Genomic DNA, 16149 nt, shown 5'->3' on the forward strand with positions numbered 1-16149 from the left:
GATTAAACAGATACTATGCACTAAGAAGTCCATGCTTGATAGGTTAGTCTTCAACTAAACATCTCTGACTTCTCTGGTGAGTCACATGTGCTGAATTCTCTCCATTCACTAAATTCTAAGATGCTTAGGATAAGAGACCTTTGCTTACTTTATTATATTTTATGCATTATTCGCAGGTCACATAAGCTCACTCAAGTAAGTTGAACATATGAATGAGTTTTATAATGAATGTCTGTGCCCTCTAGTGGATTTCGTGGACGTCTAAATGCAGCCCAAGACGCACACACATACACACAGATTCCACTCATTACAAGCCTCCCCTCCGCACCCCCCACCCCCGCACCCCCATCGCAGCTCCACACATTCTCCATCTAGGACACATAGACCTGTATATACTCAACTGTGACTCTTCTATTTTTCAGGTTGTGAAGAAATATGGGAACATTATTAGGCTAGATTTTGGTGTAATTCATTTCATCGTTATAACTGGATTGCCCTATATCAAAGAAGCCCTTGTCGACCAGGAACAAAACTTTGTAAACCGCCCCATGATACCTCTTCAGAAACATATCTTTAACAATAAAGGTAAGTTCCATGACCAAAATAAGAAGCATATATTTGATACTCCTGTGGCCTCTGAAATTGCTTCCAACACTCCCAGGACCAGGCCCCTCATGGAATCTCTGCCCCTCAAGGAAATGGAGTGGCCCCATTTCCTGTTGAAGTCACCTCCTCAGGGAACCTGGCCAGGTCAGCTCTAATGTCAGGGATTTGGGAGAAGTGGCATCACCTGCATGAACTCACTCTGGGTGCTTTGATAAATAAGTATCCTCATCACTCAGTGATGTGATGTGTTTTTTTAAGAAGAAGAAAGGCAATGCTGTGTTCTCAGGCTCTCTTCTATTTTCTCATTCAAATCTTCAAATCTTGTCCCCTAGGAAAATATGTAGATCAGTTTCCTCGTACTGACTTTGTGATCCCTTCTTGCCTCTAATTCCTTGTGCTCTGTTATTAAAGCTGTGCCTCACAAAGTATCTCGAGCTTTCTGTCAATGGAAGAGTTTGGCATGAATACTTAAAAAGATCATAAAATAAACTTGGTAAATTAACTTAGATTTTCACAAATCTGAATGAAAAGCTAAAGTCAATTCTTCTACCAAAGCACTCTTTTTTTTTTACCCCTGGGGGTTTCTCGATTCCTCTTTGAAATATTGCATCTATTAACTCTATGTCCATTTATTCTATGTCTGTAATGTGAACCTAGTGGCTTGCTCTAGTGATAAAACAGTGAGTAGAACAGACAAAATCCTTGGTTTTCTATAACTTACAAGTGACTAAGAAAGACGATATCAATTACACAAATCATTTAAGGCTATGAAGTGTTACGAAGAGCAGGGTTCATCTATTATGGGTATCTAATCTAGTCCTGAGACTCAGGAGAAGCTAATGAAGTTAAAGACAATTGATAAAGTGAAGAAACAATCCAGAAATCCAGTGACAAAGCAATCCGGAATAGAATATGAAAAGTCTCTGAAGTGGGAAGAACAGTAAACTGAGGAATTGAAAGAGGGCCAGTGTAGTACACACAGGGATTAAATGGAGATAATTAAGTGGAGATAAAGCTGGGGAGTTTGGCCAGAAACAGTTCATCCAAATTCTTGTTAAGGATGTTGTTTTTTATCCTAATAACAATGGAGGCTCCTGAATGGTTTCAGTAGAGAAAGGAATCACCATATTTACATTGTACATTTTAGAGACTTATCTAAGCTGCAATAAAAGGAGCAAGAGACTATGGAGTCTTGGAGGTTAGAGGAGGTGGTGGCCTGGATGAGGGAGGTGGCAAGAAATGATAGCATAGTGAGTTAGACCAGGAAAGTGACTGTGAAGATACATGGATTTAAGCTACTCAGGAGGCAAATCCAATAGGACATGATGACCTAGACAGAGGGACAGTGAGGTGCTGAGGTAGACACCCAAATGGGTAGGTAAAGGAAAGAAGGGTCATGTGAAGGAGGACAGATGTTGACTGGCCTGAGTGGGGAGTTGTATGGAGCAAACCATGAATTCAGTCATTGATATGCTGAGTGTGAAGCCAGGAGAGACAAGCAGCAGGGAATTGTGTAAGCACCTGAAGCTGAGAGACAATAGCACATGTTAACTATCAGTAGATGTCATTTGAAATTTTGGAGTGGAAATTTCCTAGAAATGGAGGATGGGGTAAGAAGAGAAGAGGCTTCAGACCTAATCTTGAAGAGCTCCATCATTTCAAAATTAGATCAAAGAAGATAGTTAACCAAAGGTATGATAATTTCTCTGAAGTCAGCGAATTAGCAGAAAAATCTGGAGAGTGTGATGTTCTGGGCTCCATTGGCAGAGAGTGTTTCAAGAAGAAAGCATCTCATGCTGCTGAGACATCAAGATGAAGCTGAAAAGGACCCTGGATTGAACAGTAAGAAGAGCCATTTCACTAAGGTGATGGAAGCCAAAGGGAGATATTAGAAGGAGTTGAAGTGTAAGATGAAAGGAAGAAATAAGAGGACGGTGGCCTCACCAGTGTTATAAAATAAATGCCTTTATACGATGGCATATTAAGACGTATTCTTTTTTCCTTTTTCTGTGGTATTCTTTCTGCACAGTGTTCACATTTCTTTGTGTTCTTGGGTGATTTATTTATCTTTTTAAGGTCTTTTGTCCTTATGAGTATTGATTTTGTATAATCCATAAATTCATACTTAATATGTAGCATAGCAAATTCTTAAATATGGTTATGTGACAAGTAATCAAAGTGTGGGTTTTGGAGTCAGGCAGACTTGAATTTGAATGCATGTTCAGGTGTATACTGACTCTATGACCTTTTACAGTGTGATTTATCCTTTGAGACTCATTTTTCTCATCATCAAAATTGGGAGGCTTTTTTGGCAGTAATGGTTATACTTACATCAGAGAAATTCCATGAGTACTAAATTACATAATGCATTAAAAATGCTAATGTACCCAGCATTGCAAGCAATCAGTAAATTCAAGCCATTATATCCATTGCTTAGAGATTATTTCTCTGAATAATTTTCAAGTGCCTTAAAGTGCTTCTCCTTCCTTCCATCTGACAGGTTATCACCCATGGACCTTGTTGCCTTGCTTTTCATAACATTGTATTCATTTTCCCAGGCTTGGTCAGGTCCAATGGCCAGGTATGGAAAGAGCAAAGAAGGTTCACCCTGACAACTCTGAGGAACTTCGGTTTGGGAAGGAAGAGCTTAGAGGAACGCATTCAGGAAGAGGTCACCTACCTCATCCAGGCAATAGGAGAGAAGAACGGTGAGCCAGTCGTAGGACAGATGCAGGTTCATGCTTTCACTAACTGTGAAACCACTAACTGTGGTTCATGCTTTCACTAACCAGAAGCTCATCAATACCTACATGTCTGTCCTAATACCAGCACTTTGTAGGGTCCTAGGGTCATAGTCCTGTAGTGGCATGAGAAAGAAACCTATCTGAAGGCTCCATCTCTTCTCCTGCCTCCAGGACAGCCTTTTGACCCTCACTTCATAATCAACAATGCCGTTTCCAATATTATTTGCTCCATCACCTTCGGGGAGCGGTTTGACTACAAGGATGATCAGTTCCAGGAGCTGCTGAGGCTGCTGGATGAGATCTTGTGTATTCAGGCATCAGTGTGCTGCCAGGTAAAACAGTTCACATTTCATGTCTTGAAAAAAATATTGGGTTGATGTCAGAATCAGATGAGATGGAGTCACTCTTTCCTTTTTAGCTGAAATCTAATCTTTTTCAACACAAGCTTATTTGAAATCAATCTGTTGATTTTACTGTTTTTGGGTAATATTGTTTAATATTTACTATGGACAAAGAAAATTTCCAACATTCATATAAAGTACAAAACTTTACATGACAAACCATGTATGCACTTATGTTTTTTCCCTTGAAAAACATAACATTGCCATCACTTTTGAGTTTTCCTATCCATTTCCTGACTCTCCATTAGGTGCACTAATGATCTCGTGTGATTTGGTCATGCAAATAACCCTGGTGCCCAATGTCATGACAGATTACATCACCATCATTATCATCATTATTATTGTCCCCCAAATTTATGAAAGCAGCAGAGCTAATAGTCAAACCCATGTCTGTTTCATTGTAAGTCAAGGAAACTTTCCATTATGTTGTGCTATCAATTTTATACCAGAAAGTATTAGAGAAAATATATCCAAAAGTCACTTAATTTTATTAAAAATATCTTACCAACATGGAGAATACATCATAATGGGCAGATAATCAAATACATATCTATTTTTAACATAGATGGCTAGCTAGCTAGACAGTGGTATTCTACACACACACACACACACAAATACACACTCATATGCTAGAGACAATTGCCATGAAAAAAAATAAAGCAGAATTAAGGGAATGGAGAAAGGATTCCAGAGATGCTGCTACTTAGAGGATTATCATGATGAATGAAATAAAAGGCTGGTGTTATACAGATTCCAGAGGAAGACCAATTGCCATTGAAAGAATAGCAAATACAAAGGACTAAATATTGTCATCCTTGATGTTATCACAGAGACCATTAGGGATGGACTAGAAAGACTAAGAGAGAGCTAAGATGGCAGTGAGTGACAGCAGAGGAAGGGACACGAGGGTGAGGAGTCGGGACATGTAGAGCTCCAGGCCAGGAGAAGGGTATAGAGTTTGTCTAAACATCTTCAAAAGTCACCAGAATATTGAGGAATAAACAGTAAAACAATCTATTAAACTCTTAAAGGATCCCTCCAGCTGCTCAGTAGAAGGAAGACTGGGAAGGGGGTTAAGGAGAGAATCAGGAAATGTGTTGGAGGCTTTACAGAATCCAGATAAGAAATGGTGGTGATTTTTACTAAACTGAAAATGCATAGAGTAGTGAGAAGTGGTTCAAAATTGGCTATATTTTGATGGAGGCCAGAGGGGAAAGAAGAGGATTGAGGCAGAGAAGACGAGTCAAGGGTGACGCCAAGGGCCAAGTGTAAGTAAAGAAGAGACATAGAATGGGGAACACTGTCTCACCCCCTTGTCCACTTGACTGTCGTTTTCTCCATCAGCTCTACAATGCCTTTCCAAGAATAATGAATTTCCTTCCGGGATCCCACCACACTCTCTTTCGTAAATGGGAGAAACTGAAAATGTTTGTTGCTAATGTGATTGAAAACCACAGGAAAGACTGGAATCCTGCTGAAGCAAGAGACTTCATTGATGCTTACCTCCAGGAGATAGAGAAGGTGAGTGAACCTGGGTGTTTCCCTGAGGAGTGTTCTTAAAGAGCACATGGGGGGATTCTGGTTTCTTATTGCTGCTGTAACAAATCACCACAAACTTGGGGGCTGAAAACAACCAGGGCCCCTTCCTCCAACTTCGAAACCATTGGTGTAGATTCTTCTCTGCCCCCATCCTCACATCTTCTCTTTATGTTCTACTTACTTCCCCTTATAGACTCTTGTGACTATAATGGTACACTGGGATAATCTAGAATAATCCTCCTGTATCAAGATCCTTAACTTCATCATATCTGCAAAGCTCCATCTTTCAAAAAGTATTCACCCATTCCAGAGATTAGGACATTCATATGTTTGTGAGTCATTATTCAGTCTATCACAGGGGAGAAAAAACAGAGGCAATATTTTAGTGTGTACGAATATCATTAACTCAGAATTGATGATACAATTAGAAATAAAGATATTGGTTAAAGAGTATTTGGCTTGTGTGCATGCTCGGTCACTAAGTCATGTCCAACTCTTTGTAACCTCATGGGCTGTAGTCCACCAGGCTCCTCTGTTCATGAAATTTCCCAAACAAGAATACTGGAGAGGGTAGCCATTTCATTCTCAAGGGGATCTCCCCATGTCTCCTACATTGCAGGCAGATTCTCTGCCTGGGTAGCCCATTTGACTTGAAATCTTTGGAAAGACCAAATACTGCCTTTAATAGTCTATTCTATCCTCTACCCATATGTGAGAGACCTGTACACACAGGAAAAAGAGGCATTGTTTTATTCTTACTTGTCAATACCAGTCTCCTACACTTTTCTCAAGCTCCCCAGTACAGAACACAAAAGTGAAATTGAGTCTGATGCCCAGAGTTTAGCCTCAAGTGGGAGGGACTTTTGCCTTCCTCCCTCATCCCCATGTCATCCACTTTTCAGTACTATTTGCAAAAAGCAGGAAAAAGGCAAAATTGGATGTCTATCCTTTAACATAGTGAGTTCAGTTCAGTTCAGTCGCTCAGTCATGTCCGACTCTTTGCAACCCTATGAATCGCAGCATGCCAGGCCTCCCTGTCCATCACCAACTCCCAGAGTTCACCCAGACTCACATCCATCAAGTCAGTGATGCCATCCAGCCATCTCATCCTCTGATCCCCTGGTTAATGTTCACCATTGCATTTTGGACTCATTGGATTGTTTATTCCTTCCCAGGAGTTGAAAGAACGAAACATTTTTTTCTGTCTCCTCTATTTCACCTTCTTGTTATAACATAGAAGCATTGATTCCTCCTGAAAGGAGGAGACTTCACTTGCTATGAAGTGTGCAGTTGTGGACGGCACACAGGGCAACACTGACTCATTGAAGCTTCTGGAGGAAGGTGGTAAAGATGCTGGAATGCCATTCAGAATGGCTGTTGGAATCAGAGATGTTTAACTGGGGAGGCGTGAGGATTATACTTTAGTGAAATGCATTTATTGTTTCTGGTGTCAGTAAAAGCATTTGTTGAGGATTTGTTATATGCCATTTCCTACTCACATAATCCATAATGCCACTTCATGGGTGAATATTGTTATTTCTATTTTATGGAAAAGGCAATTGAAATATAGACAGGTTTGTGTGTGTGTTAGTCACTCAGTTGTGTCCAACTCTGCAATCCCCTGGACTGTAGCCTGCCAGGCTCTTCTGTCCATGAAATTCTCCAGGCAAGAATACTGGAGTGGGTTGCCATTTCCTTCTCCAGGGGCTCTTCCTGACCCAGGGATCAAACCCCAGTCTCCTGCATTTCAGTCAAATTCTTTACTATCTGAGCCACCAGGGAAGCCCAAATAAGTTGTGGGCCTTGGTTCAGGGCTGAGATTAAAGCCCTGGAGGAGCTGGGACTTGAACCCAGGACCTCGTGCATGCTAAGCACAAGCTCTACTACTGAGCTACACCCCATTTATAGACAGGTTTAGTGGTTTAGGAACTTGATCAAGTTGTACACATAGTGAATGCTGTGGCTAATGTAGGAACTGAAAGCTGTTTTTCCAGTGAAATAACATGTGTGTATGTGTTTGTGTGTGCAGTTGCTTAGTCTTGTCCAACTCTTGTGGTCCCATGGATATAGCCCACCAGGCTACATGGGCAGAGGAGTCTGGTGGGCTACAGTCCAAGGAATTTTTCTAGAGTATGGTGGGCTACAGTCCATGGTATTTTGCTGGCAAGAATACTGGAACAGGTTACCATTTCCTACTCCAGGGGATCTTCCCAACCTAAGGATCAATCCAGTGTCTCTGATGTCTCCTGCATTGGCAGGCAGATTTTTTACCACAAGACCCAGGATATTAATAGATTCTCCCAAATTATGGTAGTAAAATAAATTAATTGACCCATTTCCATCCACCAAAACTAACAAAAGCTTCCAGCACTTGAGCCGGAGGATGATAATGATACTGCAGTAATAAGTCTCTGCATCCTGGGATGGCTAAAGGGAAAGTCATTTCTCCTGGGGGGAGGGGGTGTTTCCTTCCCTATTCTCTCTTGGGTGAAGCCCCCTGTGCTGTGGCAACTTAGAATCATCTGAAAAGTCAATAATCACTATGCTTTCTAGCACAAAGGCAATGCTACTTCGAGTTTCGATGACGAAAACCTCATCTGCAGCACCCTGGACCTCTTCTTGGCTGGAACAGAGACAACTTCAACCACCCTGCGCTGGGGATTGCTTTTCATGGCCCTGAACCCCGAAATCCAAGGTGAGCACATCAGTGTGTGTGCCTGGACCAAGTCAGAGTGCTTCTGTTAATCAGTTCTTATAAATCTTAATGTTCCTAAAAGGAAAGTTGATTTATCCTCACTAGTCAGGCGAAACTAAGCCTCAACAAGCTTCAGGAACTCTCAGCAGAAATGTTGTGGAGCAAGAGTTTGGCACCAGATTTGTCTCACACCAGGGCCCACTTCCCACTCACATACCTCCCTGGGGAGCAGTCTGGAGAGCTCACTATAGCTTTAGCCATTTTGATCCTAGTTATTCCATTCCTTAGCTTAACCAGGCTTAAGGAAAATTATGGAATATTAGAATAATACAGCCTCCTCTTATTTCCCAGAAAAAGTCCAAGCTGAGATCGACAGGGTGCTCGGGCAATCACAGAAGGTGAGCACGGCCTCTCGAGAGTCCATGCCCTACACCAATGCTGTCATCCACGAGGTGCAGAGAATGGGGAACATCGTCCCCATGAACGTGCCCAGGGAGGTGACAGTGGACACCGTCCTGGCTGGATACCACCTGGTCAAGGTAATTAGAGGCTCACTCACAGCCTCAGATCTCCAAGCTTATATTTTAAATGGTGTGAATCTCAACTGAAAAGTGACATGTTTTCTTCTCTTAGAGAAACACTTATGGGGAGACGTATTTTTGCTGGTGGAATACTAGATGTTTTCTTTCATTTGGGATCTTTACAAGATTAGTTCAAATATATGTTAATAGGTGTTCTGGAGGGGAAGGGGGACTCCTAGGTCAAATGTGTTTATATGAAGATTGGCTTTTCTGTGCTACGAGATTGCTCAGTGTTCTTACTCCGTGATTGTGAATATCTCTGGGGATATAGCTGCAGCAATTCTCAGTCAGACTTTGCTAAGAGATCCTTTTGTTTGCCTTGGGAGAGCTTCTCACAGGATAGGGACCTGCCAGACTTATGTTGGAAAATTCTGCTTCTTAATCCTGGGGGCAGAAAATGTTGACTTACGAGGGACATGTGGGACCACTTGAACCAAAATCACATTAGTACTGCTGTTTCTAACATAACATCCCCACAGGTATTGTTTACAGCGTTAACTTACAGCCCCTTGATGGGACTATCTCAAAAGGGAAAAGAATCCAAGCCTGTGCACTATTAAATAACAGAAAAGAGGAGAAGGAAACCAATACTTCCTTGGTTCCTAAAGCAGTCAGGACTCTATAGATTCTTTCAAAATGTCTGATTCAGTCCTCAGAATAATTCTGCTATCCTCATTTTACAAATTTGAAATCCAGGCTCAGAGAGTGATTTATCTTGTTTAAGAATTCTCAGTTACAAAGTAACAAGAGTTGGGTTCCAGAAACAGACTTGTTCTGAGTTCCAGGCTCATCTTTGTTGTCTACACCATGTTCTCTTTATAAGAGTTGCTCTACTTTGACTTTAGAAGAGTCTCCCTGCAATTGTTCTCAGTGGTTCTCTGTTAAATTCCCTGCGTTCACAGAGGAAATTCTGCTCTCTCTGCCCTGCTCTTAGGATCTCAGCAGACAGCTCTGCTGTGCCCCCTAGTGCCCTCTCTTTACACTGCACATTCACAGTCTGCTTTCTCACCACCTTGGTCCATCTCTGTGGATGCATTGCAGTTGGCCTGAGTCCCTCTGTATGTGGAACCTGGGGTTGATCTCAAGGGAAAAACACAGGAGCATCTCCCATGGGCTCCCCATGGTCTCTGTGCCTACAGAGCCTGTAAATGCAGTTATTCCTGCAGCAACTGTGTTTTTGATTTTCTTGCTGATTGACCATCTTATGTGTGAAATATGAGGTCTAAAGGTTTTCACAGGTGATCTTTGCATATTCACAGCGATATATTTAACTGCAAAGAACTATCCTAACTTAAAAGATTCATTCCAACAGATTTTTTCTGATGTAATGTTCTATGAGACCTAGCGAACCAACTAAATCTGATTTTTATTTTATTTCATTTATTTTAATTTGAAGACAATTACTTTACAATATTGTGGTGGTTTTTGCCATACATCAACATGAATCAGCCACAGGTGCACATGTGTCACCCTATGCTGAACCCCCCTCCCACCTCCTTCCCCACCCCATCCCTCAGGGTTGTCCCAGGGCACCAGCTTTGAGTGTCCTGCTTCATGCATCGAACTTGCACTGGTCATGTGTTTTACGTATGGTAATATACATGTTTCAATGCTATTCTCTCAAATCATCCCACCTTCACCTTTCCCACTGAGTCCAATAATCTGTTCTTTATGTCTGTGTCTCTTTTGCTGCCTTGCATATGGGATCATCATTACCGTCTTTCTAAATTTCATATATATGCATTAATATACTGTATTGGTGTTTCTCTTTCTGACTTACTTCACTTTGTATAATAGGCTCCAGTTCCATCCACCTCATTAGAATTGACTCAAATGTGTTCTTCTTTATAGCTGAGAAATCGTCCATCGTGTATGTACCTCAACTTTCTTATCCATTCATCTGCCAATGGGCATCTAGGCTGCTTCCATGTCCTACCTATGTAAACAGTGCTGCAGTGAACATTGGAGTAAATATGTCTCTTTAATTCTGGTTCCCTCTGTGTGTATGCCCAGCTGTGGAATTGCTGGGTCATATGGCAGAATGGAACTGGAGGAATCAACTTTTCTGACTTCAGCCTATACTACCAAGCTACAGTCATCAAGACAGTATGGTACTGGCCAAAGACAGAAGTACAGATCAATGGAACAAAATAAAAAGCCCAGGGATAAATCCATGGAACCCTTATCTTTGAGAAGGTGAAACTATACAATGGAGAAAAGACTATCTCTTTAACAGGTGGTGCTGGGAAAACTGGCCAACCACCTGTAAAAGAATGAAACTAGAACACTTTCTAACACCACACAGAAAAATAAACTCAAAATTAATTAAAGATCTAAATGTAAGACCAGAAACTATAAAACTCTTAGAGGAAAACATAAGCAGAACACTCTCTGACATAAATCACAGCAGGATCCTCTATGACCCACTTCCCAGAGTAATAAATAAAAATAAAAATAAACAAATGGGACCTAACTAAACTTAAAAGCTTTTCCACAATGAAGGAAACTATAAGCAAGGTTGATAAGGCAGCCTTCAGAATGGGGGGAAATAATAGCAAATGAAACAACTGACAAAGAACTAGTCTCCAAAATATACAAGCAGCTCATGTAGCTCAATACCAGAGAAACAAACAACTCAATCAAAAAGGGGGCCAAAGAACTAAACAGACATTTCTCCAAAGGAGACATGAAAGTGAAAGTGAAAGTGAATTCGCTCAGTCATGTCCGACTCTTTGCGACCCTGTGGACTGTAGCCCACCACACTTCTCTGTCCATGAGATTTTCCAGGCAAGAGTACTGGAGTGGGTTGCCATTTCCTTCTCCAGAAGATCTTCCTGACCCAGGGATCAAACCCAAGTCTCATACAGATGGCTAATAAACACATGAAAAGATGCTCAACATCACTCATTTTTAGAGAAATGCAAATCAAAACCACAGTGAGGTATCATCTCACACGGGTCAGAATGGCCACCATTAAAGTCTATAAACAATAAATGCTGGAGAGGGTGTGGAGACAAGGGAACCCTCTTACACTGGTACAGTCACTATGCAGAAGTGTCGGGATTCCTTACACTGACTTTTAGTAGCAACTAAAGTCCCCCTGGAGGATGTCGTGTGCAGTGCTTCTCTGTAAGCCCCAGCATGGGAGCTCTGAAGTCCTGGCTGCCAGGGTCAGGATGCGCCCCTCTATTAGCAAGGGAAACTGACTGAAAGCAAAAGAAAAGAAGATGAGGTAATGGATCCTTGGCCAAGGATCCTTGGCCAAGGATACATAATGAAAGCAATCCTCAAACTGTGTAAGATTTAGGTCCCACAAAGCTGGCCTGGTTGATTCGTTTAAGATGATGCAACAGAAGGACACCAGCTTAACTCTTCTTATGTAAACACAAAAATCACAATTATCTACTGGGTGCTCAGTCGCTCAGTCATGTCCGACTCTTTAAGATCCCATGGACTGTACCCTACTAGGCTTTTCTGTCCATGGGATTTTCTAGGCAAGATTACTGGAGTGGATTGCCATTTCCTTCTCCAGGGATCTGCTGAATAACCATTAACAAAACTGCTAAAACTTGTCAAAAAAGACACCCTAATTCCAGTTTTTTAAGGAATCTCCACACTGTTCTCCATAGTGGCTGTACTAGTTTGCATTCCCACCAACAGTGTAAGGGGTTTCCCTTTTCTCCACACCCTCTCCAGCATTTATTGCCTGTAGACTTTTGGATCACAGCCATTCTGACTGGCGTGAAATGGTACCTCATTGTGGTTTTGATTTGCATTTCCCTGATAACGAGTGATGTTGAACATCTTTTCATGTGTTCGGATAAGAAAGCTGTGGTACATATATACAATGGAGTATTACTCAGCCATTAAAAAGAATACATTTGAATCAGTTCTAATGAGGTGGATGACTCTGGAGCCTATTGTACAGAGTGAAGTAAGCCAGAAAGAAAAACACCAATAGAGTATACTAACACATATATATGGAATTTAGAAAGATGGTAACGATAACCTGTATGCGAGACAGCAAAAGAGACACAGATGTATAGAACAGTCTTTCGGACTCTGTGGGAGAGGGCGAGGGTGGGATGATTTGGGAGAATGGCATTGAAACATGTATATTATCATATGTGAAACAAATGTCAGTCCAGGTTTGATGCAGGATACAGGGTGCTCAGGGCTGGTGCACTGGGAAGACCCAGAGGGATGGTACGGGGAGGGAGGTGGGAAGGGAGTTCAGGATGGGGGACACATGTACACCTGTGGCGGATTCATTCCAATGTATGGCAAAACCACTACAATATCATAAAGTAATTAGCCTCCAATTAAAATAAATAAATTTATATATTTAAAAAAAGACACCCTAAATAGATAGCCAGTGGGAATTTGCCATATGACTCAAGGAGCTCAAACTGGTGCTCTGTAACAACACAGAGGGGTAGGATGGGGTGGGAGGGAGGATCAAGAGGGCAGGGACGTATGTATACTATAGTTGATACATGTTGAGGTATGGCAGAAACCCAACACAATATTGTAAAGCAATTATCCTTAAATTAAAAATAAATAAAAATTTTTAAAGATACCCTAAATCCAAAGACAAAGAAGAAGCCACCACAAGATATCAGGAGGGGTAGAACTGCAACAAAATCAGCTCCCATACCCACCAGATGCTGTGCTTAATCACTTAGTCATGTTCACTCTTTGTGGACATGTAACCATGTAACCAAGGACTGTAACCCACCAGGCATCTCTGTCCATGGGGATTCTCCAGGCAAGAATACTGGAGTGGGCTCCCATTCCCTCCTCCAGGGGATCTTTCCAATCCAGGGATCAAACCCAGGTCTCCCACATTGCAGGTGGATTCTTTACAGTCTGAGCCACCAGGGAAGCCTACTTCCCAGGTGGGCAACCTGCCAACTGGAAAACAATTATACTACAGAAGTTCTGCCACAGTAGTGAAAATCCTGAGCCCCAAGGCAGGCATCCCAGCCTAGGGGTCTGGTAACAGGAAGAGGAGCCCCCAGAGAATGTAGCTATGAAGATGAGCAGATTGTGATCTCAGGAATTCCACAGGGCTGGATGGAAAAAGGACAGTCTTGGAGGGCACACACAAGACTGTGGACTGTGTGCACATAAGCACACAGGCAAATAAAGCAGTGACCTCATAAGAGGCTGGACCAGACCTACTGCTAGTATTGGAGGGTCACCTGCAGAGGCAGGGGGCAGCACAGCTCACAGCAGGGACAAAGACACTCAGAGCAGCAGCTCCAGCAGATACTCATTGGCATGAGGATGCCCAGAGGTTGCCATACAAAGAGTCCTGGAAAATATTGGGAACAAATGACAAATTGAGAAACTGAAAGAGACTTGATGTAGTAAGCACGCAGGGAGAAGGATGGTGACTCAGGATGGGCAGGTGACGTGCCCATAACCTAAGAGAGATGGAAGCCATTGAGGGGTATCTATCGAGGTCCAAATATGGTGGGCGGATAGAAGTGACATAATTAAATCATGTCCAAAGCTATCTCAGCTTTCAATGTGTCCAGCACATTGAAGGGGAAAGAAAGGATATGGATGTAGTTAGGACTAGTGTAGGAGTGTGGGAAACCAAGGTAGTAACTTGGACCAGGCAGTGATGGATCTGAAATGGAGGTGACAGAATCCAGAGAAAACTCAAGTCAAGTTGAGCAGCCCAGCGAAGGCCTGGACGAAGGCAGAATGAGGGAAAGGGGGGCGTTAAGGAGGACTCCTGAGTTTGTTGCTGCATACCAGGAAGAATAGTGGTTTCTTCCACTTGGTGACCTTATTCTATTATTAAACTTTCTGTGGACTTTACTAGATAATGGAGGGAAGAGAATGTGAGAACCGTAGGCAAATGAGACATTTTTCATGTTGGACAAACTGCCATAGTTACCACTTGAGTAAGCAGCTGGGTCAGTCTCGGTCTAGAACTGCCTGCCCACTGTCACATTATTCATATATGTTTCATATGTGTTCACTGATGCATATGTGTTCCCTCCCAAGTTCTACACTGACAAGTCCCTGCAGAGATCCATTCTGCACTAAGAGCAGTCACACTTCCCTGACAAATTCCCAGCAGACAATTCCAGTCCATCACTGTAAGCTGTCCCAAGGCAAAAAAAACAGTGCTAGGGATTGGGCTCAGAAGGTGGTGGGTTGGTGAGGCCAAGGGAGTTCAGGGTGCTGTCAGCCCAGGTGTGGGAGCGCCGGAGGACCGCCGCCCGTCTGTACGTGTATGTTGTGTGGGTCAAGTCTTGCCTGAGTCTCTTCTGCCTTCTCCAGGGCACCATGGTGCTGACCAACCTGACTGCACTGCACAGGGACCCCGCAGAGTGGGCCACCCCTGACACGTTCAATCCAGAGCATTTTCTGGAAAATGGACAGTTTAAGAAAAGGGAATCCTTTCTGCCTTTCTCAATAGGTGAGTAGCAAGAAATAGGTATGTGGGAACCCAGGACTCCTCTCTCTACCCTTGCCTACTCTTCTCCTTGTGATGCTTTGCTTTAATTGGAACAACTCCAGATAGCCCTGCCAAGCGTGACTCACTCTTGCTGTGGTTGCACCTCAAAATTCCCTGGGGTGAGCATCCCCAGGATTAATGCTGTTGCTTCCTAAGCCCTGGCTTGACTCTGATGGAGATTTCAGCTTCACATTGTTCTGTCCCTGCCAACACTGGGGATAGAAGCATAGCCTCCTCCTGTTACCCACAAAGAAGGTTGGAACCTTACCATCTGAGTAGAGTTTTAAGTGTTTCAAGATCTTTTTAGAGCCTCCCACTCACAAAAATGTAAAGTGAATTACTACAAAAGGGATGGGGGAGGTGCCAGTAAAGGAGCTGCTTGTCTGTCATTATGGGCATCACAAGGGACTTGGTGCCATGGACTTAAGTAGATGAGATTCTACTCTTTAAGATATTCCTGAAGAGGTCTTTTAAAATTTTGCCTTTTTAAACTCTACTAACCCTTTACAAATATAGTTACATCATTCACATGATGCACAACCCGAAATGTATGAAAGAGAATGCAGGGAAACTCTCTCTCATGTTTCCAAGGCAGCCAGTTCCAAAAGTTCCAAAAGCTCCAAATATTTTAACTTATAACTGTGAAATGAGTAACAAAATTCTTCATATGTACCAGATAATGAGTTATGTATTTTGTTGAGATCATTTCAAATAATATCCCAGATCCTTAATTCTATAAATGTTTCTTGAGCACCTGTTATGTGTAAAGTATTCAGTCCTGAGGATATGAAAAATGATTCAGTAGACAAAAATACCATGCAATTCTCCTGTAACCTTCCAAGGTTCAAATTTGAATCACTGCTTTGGGTATAAGGAAGATAACTGAAGTTTAGCAGGGTCAGCTATGGAATATACACTCATAAAAGTCATGGGGGCAGTCCTAGAATTGAGTGTTATTCATGTTTATCCAATACTAATGCCCGTGCCTCTTCCTAACAGTATCTCCTAAAATAATAACTAAATGCTACACTGAGTTGACATTCTGAAATTCATAGTAGTTTTCTTATCATTAATTTTCTGTGACAGTATCATTTTGCTGATCATG

The 16149-nt window shown here is 42.2% G+C and overlaps 1 protein-coding gene across 2 annotated transcripts in view; it reads left to right on the plus strand.

The window, feature by feature from the left end:
• The window catches only part of LOC133245121 (cytochrome P450 2J2-like), a 35898-nt gene that overhangs the window by 15630 nt on the left and 4119 nt on the right, over positions 1–16149 (plus strand). For both annotated transcript variants that reach the window (XM_061413064.1, XM_061413063.1), the window contains exons 2-8: positions 423–585; positions 3165–3314; positions 3522–3682; positions 5096–5272; positions 7844–7985; positions 8337–8524; positions 14867–15005. In XM_061413064.1, coding sequence (XP_061269048.1) covers positions 423–585; positions 3165–3314; positions 3522–3682; positions 5096–5272; positions 7844–7985; positions 8337–8524; positions 14867–15005 — 1120 coding nt within the window. The remainder of the gene's footprint in view (positions 1–422; positions 586–3164; positions 3315–3521; positions 3683–5095; positions 5273–7843; positions 7986–8336; positions 8525–14866; positions 15006–16149) is intronic.

Source organism: Bos javanicus, chromosome 3 (assembly GCF_032452875.1).
Source record: "Bos javanicus breed banteng chromosome 3, ARS-OSU_banteng_1.0, whole genome shotgun sequence".
In the NCBI taxonomy this organism is placed as follows: Eukaryota; Metazoa; Chordata; class Mammalia; order Artiodactyla; family Bovidae; genus Bos; species Bos javanicus.